This window comes from Arachis ipaensis, chromosome B03, assembly GCF_000816755.2.
Source record: "Arachis ipaensis cultivar K30076 chromosome B03, Araip1.1, whole genome shotgun sequence".
Lineage (NCBI taxonomy): Eukaryota > Viridiplantae > Streptophyta > Magnoliopsida > Fabales > Fabaceae > Arachis > Arachis ipaensis.
Window position 1 is genome coordinate 1,175,205 of NC_029787.2, and position 10,475 is coordinate 1,185,679.

The window sequence follows — 10,475 nt, forward strand, 5'->3', positions numbered from 1 at the left end:
ATTTTTTCATCTATCAATTATATTTGAATAAAATAAGATAAAAGTATTTTTTTTGTTTATTTATTATTTAAAAATATTTTTAAAAAAAAGATGTATATGATAGTTTTTTTTAAAAAATAGTATTTTTATTTTTATTATTAAAAATTTGTTAAATATATTATAAAAAAAATCTTTTTTAATGACACTGAAAACAAGTACTAAGTTCATTAAAATAATAAGGTTTATGTGGACTGAGTCTTTCTAGTTTCTAGTACCGGTGTTAGCACAGAATGTTAATAGCGACTTTATATATAATATCCACTTCATATGTGGGACCAACACATGTTGCACATACTGTCGGCAAAAGAATGTATGCGATGAAAGTGTAGATGATCTGGAAGACTATTAGTTTTTGGATTCAACATCGCAGCCTGTGACCCACCTTTTAATTGCTCTTTGTCCTCCACTCTTCCACAGTTATAATGCAACTCATCCCAAGCATACTGATACAATAGTGCAGTCACCTGAAGATATTTTCTTGTCTTAATGGCTTCCACATCAGTGTATGCATCCTCTTTCTTGCAATTCATTTTTCTTATCCTTTTGGTAACACTGTCTTCTGTGCTACCAGTAGCTACCTTTAGCAAGGAGCAGTTCTCAATTGAGGAAGCAACCGTGCATGATCTCCAACTTGCTTTCCAAAGAAACCAGTTAAGCTCTAGGAAACTGGTTGAGTTCTACCTCAAACGAATCCAAAGCCTGAATCCGGTTCTCAGAGGGGTATTGGAGGTGAATCCAGATGCACTAACCCAAGCTGACAATGCTGACCAAGAGAGAAAGACTAAGCCACAAGGCCCTTTTTCTGCTTTGCATGGAATACCCATTTTGGTTAAGGATAACATTGCAACTAAGGATAAACTGAACACTACTGCAGGGTCTTATGCACTTCTGGGGTCTGTGGTGCCTAGAGATGCTGGTGTAGTTACTAGGTTAAGGAAAGCCGGGGCTGTCATATTAGGAAAAGCCAGTCTCAGTGAGTGGTCACATTACAGGTCAAGTAATGCACCTAGTGGTTGGAGTGCAAGAGGTGGGCAAGGAAAGGTGATTTATGTTACATTTTTCTGCATCATAATATGCTAGTGACTTAATTTTCATGTACATGTAGCCCCAAACTATGTAGTATAAACATGGGAATGCATAGACCAAAGATTGATTGCTTATTATTTTGGTGTATTATGAAAACATAAGAATATGCTATTTTCTGTGATTGCAAGTTATCATCCAACTGAAAGGCTAGTGAACTTAGCTTAGTGAGTATATTTTTAATGGCATTTGTGAATTGCAGAATCCATACACAGGGGATGATCCCTGTGGATCAAGTAGCGGATCAGCAATATCGGTGGCAACAAATATGGTGACAGTGTCCATTGGTACTGAGACTGATGGCTCCATTTTATGCCCTTCAAGTTATAACTCAGTGGTGGGGATCAAGCCAACAGTTGGTCTCACTAGTAGAGCTGGAGTTGTCCCAATTAGCCCAAGACAAGACACAGTTGGGTAAGTACATCACAGTGCTCCTCTCCATTTTCTCTTGGATAAAAGAATTAATGTGCAAAATTTTGTGGGCTGGTGCAGGCCAATTTGTAGGACTGTATCAGATGCTGCCTATGTTCTTGAAACCATTGCAGGCATCGATATTAATGATAAGGCAACAATTGAAGCATCAAAATTTGTCCCCAAAGGTGGTTATGCTCAATTTCTAAGGAAAGATGGACTAAGAGGAAAGAGACTAGGAGTGGTGAGAGTATTCTTTAATTCTGGGGATGATGCTTTTCTGCAAGAAACTTTTCAGCTTCACATGAGCACCTTAAGGTAATCAAATTGCTATTTATATTTGTCCCAACTATTGCTTCTAATGAATGTTAGTATTTCTAATATAATTCATTGAAACTCAGGCAAAGAGGTGCAGTTTTAGTTGATAATTTGAATATGGATAACATAAATGAACTCAGTTACGACCAAAGTGAATCCATTGCACTGGATATTGAATTCAAACTAGCCTTGAATGCATACCTCAAAGACTTGGTTGCTTCACCGGTAAGAAGCTTGGCCAATGTGATAGCTTTCAACAAGAAACACTCAAAACTGGTGAGTAATTTGAGAAGTCCTTTTTTCCTTTGTATTTTGCACAGTGGGAACAATGAATACCAACTTAACAAACAATGGTATGGAAATGGCAGGAGAAGATTGATGAGTATGGCCAAGATCTCATGCTGGAAGCTCAGAAGACAAGTGGAATTGGGAAACAACTAAATGGAGCATTATTAAATATGACAAGATTATCCAAGAATGGGTTTGAGAAACTAATGAAAAGAAATAAACTAGATGCCGTGGTGGCACCATTTTCAAGCTTTAGTAGCATACTTGCTATTGGAGGTTACCCAGGAGTAATGGTTCCAGCAGGATATGAAAAGGGTGCACCATTTGGAATATGTTTTGGAGGGTTGAAAGGATCAGAGCCTAAGCTCATTGAAATTGCTTATTCCTTTGAACAAGCAACCAAGCTTAGGAAGCCTCCTCCTCCAATTCACAAATTAAAATTTTAATGTCTTGTTTGACTCTATGACTTGTTAAATATTTAGATTCTCAATGTATAGTAATGATTTGCATATGCCTAACCCAAAATAAGTAGAGTAGCATAAATAAAAGAAGAAAAGGTTATCATAAAAGAAGAAAAAAATTAAATTAGTCCTTAGAAGATTACTTGTTCTTTAAATTAGTTTTCGAAAATTTTTTTTAATCAAATTCATCTTTTAAAGATTTTAAATTAGTCATGTTAGTTTTTTTGTCATTTTTTTTTTATTGATAGGTGTCAAAATTTACTAATGTGGCATGTTAAGTGACATCATAACACTCTCTTATGAGTTTTAATTGACTATTAACATAATAAATTTATGAAATTAGATTAAATCAAAATCTAATTGAAGCAAGAACTTAGAGATTCCAAATGCTAAGGTTGTGATTTTGGAAATTAATCTTAGCTCCTTTGCTTCTATACACTCATTTTGCTCCCACTTTATAGCTTTGGACCTTCCCCTTAATATTCTCATGTAAGTCTTTAATTTAATTTAGAGTAAAATGACAAATAAATCTCTGAGAATTTATTATTCCGACAGATTAATTTTTTTTTAAAAATACCAATAAAATCCTTTATAATAATAGATATGGACATATTATCTTAAAATTAGCCTCTATAATTAGGATAAAAACTTTTAATTTAAACTAATTTATATTTTTCAATTGAGTCTTTATACTGTTTTTAATTTTGTAATTAAGTCATTTTTAGTATAAAAAATATTAGAATTAACTGAATATTTCTTCGTAAATTGAAAGTATCCACAATTAAGAATCTAACTAGATATTTAATCACATATTTCTTTAGAAAAAAATTCGGTTAATTTTAACGTTTTTTTGACATGAAAATGACCTAATTATAAAATTAAAAGTAATATAGGGACCTAATTGAAAAAAAAAGTATAATGATCTAATTAAAAATTTGATGAAATTATAGAAACCAATAGAGTAATTAAACCTATAATATAATAATTAACTATACTACGTATGTATCAAAAATCAACTATTAAATTAAGCAACTTTTTAATTGAGTATGGGGAGACTATGACATTTGAGCTATTACTCATTTGCTATAAAATACAAATTAAAAGTGTATAAAATAACATATATATTTATAGTTTTATACATAAAGAAATAATAACTAATTTAGTAGTTAATTTTTTATATATATCTACCTTTTTTAACGATAAAAATTTAACGGAAATTGTAATATACTTTCAGGCAAGGAATGCAAGAGTAACTATTAATGCAGTGCATCCAGGTTGTTAAGACAGGAATTATTAGAGGTCATCAAGGCTTATTAACGGGTGAATCCAAAGTCTCATTAGGTTAATAATTAATTAACTTTCTTTTATTAGTTAAAGGCTGAAATAATTACTAATTAAGAGTATGTTCAACTTTCATATGCAGATTCAATATTTTTCATTGCATCAAAGTTACTTAAATCGACATCACAGGTTTGTATTTGTAATAAGCAAAACATCTTGTTCTTAACAATTCTTATGTTTAAATAATAAACGTGATGTTTATTTTTTTATTTTCATCTTCCATGAAATAGCAAGCACAATAAACAATATAACTATTTTTGAGAAAATATTAAGTAAAAATATAAATGCATTCAATGTCATCATAAGAATATATAGAGCATTATTTCCTAATATAATTTTTTTATTTTATTTTAGGTGGAAACTCAGGTACAGTCGACTTCACGTGAAGTTGATAGCTGAGAGCCGTTAGATAATTTAACTGATTTGACTAAATTTTTATCTAACGGCTCTTAGCTATCAACTTCACGTGAAGTCGACTGCACCTGAGTTTTTACCTTTATTTTTACTTATTTTGAATGGTTTTATGGGCAGGGTGCATCAACTACTTGTTATGTTGCTCTGAGCCAAAAAAACAGAAGGTATAAGTGGAAAATACTTTGTAGATTGCAATGAGAGAAAGTGCTCAAGACTTGCAAATGATGAATTAGAAGCTCAAAAACTATGGAACCAAACCCATGCCTTGTTACATAATTATTTTTGAATTATTATTATTACACATTAATTAATTATTATTCCTGCACATAGTAATGTATTCCATGTATATTAGACTATTATTCACTTGTGTTAAATAAATAAAGAAGGTCCAAAAAAATTACCAGAAAGGGCTTTAATTTGATTAAGCCATTTTCCATGTAGCTCTACTTTAATTTATTGTATGTTATCAAATAAGAGAGAATATATAACCAATTTATGATGATTGAGTAATCAGGTCACGTAAATATCGATAATTCGATTTTTGCCCCGTATAAGATGAACCAACCTAATAGTTAATAACAAATCTTTAAATAGAGCTCAGATGTACAAAAAAAATAAAAATAATTCTTTTTTCTGTCGAATTAAGGGCATAGAAGAAAAAAAAAGAATATATACAAAGCTAGAATATCCAATTCTCCATTACATATAAAGTATATGAAACTGAATACTGCTTTGGACTCTACCGAACATGAACATGAACTTGATCTTCAATACACTGAACATCAATTTATCCTATGTGGGAGGAGAAATTATAGTAAATATAAAATCCCATTATATGCTTATGTCTCTATGATACTCATTCCCCATTCTCCATAAAAAATTCAATACTGAGGATCTATTCTTATTCTCTAATAATGTGATAAGATCATACAAGTCACCTATTTGTTCATGTATTCAAGATTATATATATACATACATACATAGATATATCATTTGGTATTTGACTATGTTATTAATCTTAGCTCTATCTCCTTCAACATTAAACAGAAAAGTTGGCCCTCTCAACAAAACCAAAAACTATATGAAATAGTATATATAGCATTTAACCATATAGATCATCATCTCCTTCAGCTGTAGCAGATGAGAAAGGGTCAGAGGCACCAGCAGCAGAAGTGGTATCAGTAGTCCGATCTGCGAACCGGAACTCCAATCCGAACCCGCGAGACTGTTGCAATGTCTGAGCAAACAGTTGGTATTTTCTGATGTCGGCGTCGCTGACACTCCTCCGAGCAAACTTCATGGACTCCTCAAAGTGTGATGGTTTTATCTCAGCCACTACATCAGTGTCTTCATTATCTTCTTCCATGGCTTCAGGGCTCTCTATTTTTCTTCTCTCCATCTCAATGTCCTATTGATTTCATCAACCATTCAAATAAATGATCAATCTTTGGAGCTTCTACCAAGGGCTAAAGAGTAATAAAGAAGAGATAACTGCCACTTTTTTTTTTCACCTGCAAAAGATCTCTTCGCTCGCAACATAGTACATCGCATATTCATAATTATTCCATAATATTTAAAAGGGTGGAAACTCATATACAGTTGTCCTCGTGTGAAACAGATCATTGAGAACAATTAGATGATAATTTAATCAAACAAGTCAAATCATCTAACGATTTTCAACTATCAACTTCACATAAAAGACGTCCCCATCATTTAAAAGATTTGTTTCACTAGATATATGACTTGGACTTCAGAAAACTTATTGACATATCTAAGATCAAGAGCTTAGAACTTAGTATTTAAAAAAAGCAGCTAAATTAGTCATACCTTCTCAATATCTTCTCTAATGGCATACTTGCAAGCTCTTTGACAAATCTCAGTAATGTCTGCACCACTAAATCCATGTGTATAACGAGCAAGAGCCGAAAGATCGACGTCCTTCGAGATTGGTGACTTCCTCAAGCACGCCTTGAAGATCTGGAGACGTGAACTCTCATCCGGTAAAGGAATGTATATCAATTGGTCAAGACGTCTTGGTCGAAGCAATGCAGGGTCTATAATGTCAGGTCTGTTTGTTGCTCCAATGATGAACACTGTTTTCTTAACAGACATTCCATCCATCTCTGTTAGTAGTTGGTTCAACACTCTATCAGCACCGCCGGAATCCCCTCTTGAACCTCCTCGCTGCAGATCCGAAATGTCAAAGCCTTAGAAAAATAATTAGTGGCAATTTGTGTTTAGTTTAAGAGTATATTCCCAATCTCGTTCCACCAAAACCGGTAATCCCTCAGTATTCGAAAGTAACCAATTCGTTCCTTTCCTTAGTAGACAAGTTTGTTCCTACCATTAAAAAACGACATATTAATCCTTGTCCATACATGTACTAGAGGACTCATACATCACAATCTTTTGAATGGAAAGGGACGAATTTGTCATTCTTGAATCACACGGGACAATGTAATCCTCTGGTGTTTTTGGTCAGGTGTGAGACTGTGGGTTTACCCTCAATTTGATTTATCAATTGATGTGTAGAATCTTTAGAACCTGGGTTGCAATAGAGTCGAGTTCATCAAAGAAAAGCACACATGGTGCAGACTGCCGGGCCTTGTCGAATATCTCGCGAACATTTGCCTCACTTTCACCAAACCACATAGTAAGCAACTCAGGTCCCTTGACACTTATGAAGTTAGCCTGGCATTCATTTGCAATAGCTTTTGCAAGCAGGGTTTTGCCGCAGCCCGGAGGGCCATAGAAAAGAACACCTTTGGAAGGCGACATGCCGAATTTCTCAAACTTCTCAGGATGTTCCACCGGGTATTGAACCGTCTACAAGCAGCAAAAGAAATCTCTTATATCAATAAATTGTTGAAAAAATACCTAATATACAACACATTTAAGATTTAGAATATGAATCAAGTTTCAACTTTCAAGTTTTTGCACCTCTTGAAGCTCCCTTTTAACATTCTCTAGACCTCCAATGTCATCCCAGGAAACATTTGGAACCTCCACAACCTACCACATAACAACAATTCATGTCATGGTTCATGTAAATAATTGCCACATTAAAGGTTAACATAATAATAACACAACATTTTCATTCAAATTTGCAACTGAAATAATCACAGAACTTCCTCAATACAAGGAATTGCAAGGAATAAAACCTTAATATGCTAAATGTATTGAAGTATATATTTGCAAGAGTAGTGTTCTTCCTTTTCCAAAGTTTATGCAACCAAGAAAGATAAATCATGCTTAGAAGTTAGAATCATTCCTGTTAAGAATTCAGCGGGGGGAACTCACTGTTTCACGCAACGCAGACGGGTTCGAAGAAGTCAAAGCAGTTTGGAAGTGCTCATTGGTAACAGCCATGGAATTCAGAATCTCAGCATCTATTGATTCATCTTCCAAGTCAATCACATCCATCTTCTCTCTTATACACTGCAGCGCAGCCTCTGTGCATAGAGCAGCAAGATCTGCTCCTACATAACCATGAGTGTCCCTTGCAACTCTTTCAAGATCAACCTGAAAAAACAAAATAATTTAGAATTGTGAAGCATAACATATACCAGAGAAATTCTTGCATGCTCTGGATCATATTTAATGCATGATCTAGAAATAAACACAACCACTAATTTTTAATTGTAATGTTTGAAAGTCATATGGGAAAATAAAGAATTATTGGTTGTGAATCTCACATTATCAGAAAGCTTCATGTTTTTAGTATGAATTCTAAGAACCTCCAACCTTCCAACTTCATCTGGTACACCGATATCAATTTCGCGATCAAACATTCCAAACCTTCTCAAAGCAGGATCAATACTGTTGGGCCTATTTGTTGCTCCGATCACGATAACATGCGAACGGGTCTTGAGGCCATCCATTAGAGTCAAAAGTTGCGATACTATACGCCTCTCTACCTCACCATGTGTCTTTTCTCTTTTTGGAGCAATTGAATCCAATTCATCAATAAAAATGATAGAAGGGGAATTCTTTTCGGCTTCTTCAAATGCCTTCCTCAGATTGCTTTCACTTTCACCAGCCAGCTTCGACATGATTTCCGGTCCATTGATCAAAAAGAAGAACGCACCTGTCTCATTAGCAACTGCTTTTGCAATCAGAGTCTTCCCGGAACCTGGCGGTCCATAAAGCAAGATTCCTTTCGGGGGCTTAACACCGATCGATTTGAAGAGTTGCGGATGCCTGAGTGGAAGTTCTACGAGCTCACGAATTTGAGCCATTTGCTTCCTAACACCCCCAACATCATCATAGCCAACTTCATTTAGTCTCTCTTCATCCTCGCGTTTAATCGGCTCTCCCTCGCAGAAGATTTCAGTATCCGGTGCCACGACACAATATTCACCAGGATCAGTTTCTATCACCTTGAATTCAACACTTCGCATTCCGCCTCTAACAAGAAACAAGTCCCCTTTCCTCACAGGTCGGTACGACTCCATAAAATATGCTACAGAGTACAGAAACACAATATAAGTCAATTCATTCGAAATTCATTATAAGTGAAAAAAGTTTTGCATCCACACAAATCTAACCTATCTTGTAGTACAAACCCTAAGACACATGTTTCTAAGTTCCCCCAATTTCATAAAATCGACGGTTTCAAGCATTGGACTTACGCTTGAGATATGCATCAAACAAGTTGCCAGTGACACCCTCGATAGTATCATCAATGGGAAGGATGTGAACTCGCTTCCCATACTTGACATCAGAACATTGATGAACAGAGACAACATCTCCAAGCCTAACCCTAAGATTAGACCTTACAACTTTGTTCATCCGAATTCTCGGCTCTTCGCACTGATCATCAGCAAGAACAATGCAAACAGTGTCCTTTCTCTTCTTCCCCTAAATATATTTCATCAAAACACATTCTTAGCGTCTAACTTCCTTCCATTACCATAACCTAAAAATGCTAGGTTCCTACGTACCTTAACCAGAACAGTATCCCCTCGGAAAAAAATTGAGCTTTTCCATGGTATCAGGATGCAAAGTAACAACAGAATTATCATCATTGATTGATTTACAAGTTCAAGTTCCTCACTTCAAATCATAACTTTAACATCTATATATTATGCATGTCAATTTTCCTCTTTATTATCTTAATTTCTAGTATCCTATTATCAACGCCATAATATTTCAGAGCTAGATCAAAGAATTATTGCTATCAGAAGTTCATTTTGCTATTCTATAAAATAAAGCTAGCAATAGAAACATAACTAAACCTGATTATCACATTGAATTAATAATAACAGTAGTATAGAAAGAGAGAGAGATAAACTCACTGATCAGAAGATGAGGATTGACCCTTAGCCATGAGGTTTATGAGAGATTATTCTTGGCATTTCAAAATCATACTCCAAGCTTACACTGTTTAGCAGCTTAGCTATATGCATATTTTTGTGCTGCGTGTTAATAGTTAATACATAATCTTCTTATCAGAGACTTTGATAAACAATTATTTAAGTAAAGTTGACAGAGGAATGTTATATTACCAGTAAATGGTCAAATTTCTTTCAAAAAAATCAATTCTCTTTGCTAATAAATTATAACTCAAATGGGATAACTTTTTTATATTTAAAATCGTAAATTTGAATTTCTTTATCTTCAACTAAAAAAAATCAATCGTTCTAAATTAAATTTAAGTAATTTTGCAAATAATATATAACAATTTTGTTGAGTGGCAAGTGTCCCATTAGAATAATTGAGAGCATGCACACGTAGAAGGAGAAGCTATATTAATATTCCTATTATTTATTTCTGCTTCGTGTAACACTTTGGTAGTGAACAGCTCACAACACATTCTAGTTTCTCTCAAAATGACACAAACTGTTAAATGCTATTTGCTTAATGTGGAAAATTTGTCGAGTAAATAGTCAAAATCGTCTCTGAAAGATACTCCGATCTTTATTTTGGTTTTCGAAAGATAAAGTTGTTGGAATAAATTAATTATATTAACCCAAATCATCCATATTGAATCATCAAAATATATATCATACTCGAATGCGGAAGCGTACCTGAATTTATAAACATGAATCATACGATCAGAAGAGTTTGGATCTTGTGATTCTTTTGATCTTCCTCAACCAAAGCCCCTTCTGTATTTCT

General features: G+C 34.1%; 2 protein-coding genes and 1 long non-coding RNA gene across 4 annotated transcripts; 2 read left to right on the top strand and 1 right to left on the bottom strand.

Annotated features, from left to right (window-relative positions):
- On the top strand, positions 344–2,650 carry LOC107629400 (putative amidase C869.01). Its single transcript, XM_016332185.2, has 5 exons — positions 344–1,080; positions 1,325–1,536; positions 1,615–1,851; positions 1,935–2,127; positions 2,220–2,650. Exons 1-5 carry the CDS (start codon positions 526–528, stop codon positions 2,583–2,585), a joined length of 1,563 nt encoding a protein of 520 aa, XP_016187671.1. The 5' UTR covers positions 344–525; the 3' UTR covers positions 2,586–2,650.
- Positions 3,756–4,505, top strand: LOC107634144. The gene is made up of 3 exons (XR_001618777.2): positions 3,756–3,920; positions 4,024–4,070; positions 4,473–4,505. It is a non-coding gene; the product is annotated as an uncharacterized LOC107634144 (long non-coding RNA).
- LOC107629399 (cell division cycle protein 48 homolog) lies at positions 5,028–9,798 on the bottom strand. Of its 2 annotated transcripts, XM_016332183.2 has the most exons (9): positions 9,653–9,785; positions 9,299–9,335; positions 8,987–9,215; positions 8,051–8,817; positions 7,656–7,877; positions 7,296–7,367; positions 6,900–7,181; positions 6,183–6,539; positions 5,028–5,763 (listed from the first exon to the last, which is right to left on the bottom strand). In XM_016332183.2, exons 1-9 carry the CDS (start codon positions 9,682–9,684, stop codon positions 5,458–5,460), a joined length of 2,304 nt encoding a protein of 767 aa, XP_016187669.1. In that variant the 5' UTR covers positions 9,685–9,785; the 3' UTR covers positions 5,028–5,457. The 2 variants fall into 2 exon arrangements, with proteins under 2 accessions (XP_016187669.1, XP_016187670.1); XM_016332184.2 differs by lacking the exons at positions 8,987–9,215; positions 9,299–9,335 and having other exon boundaries at positions 9,653–9,798.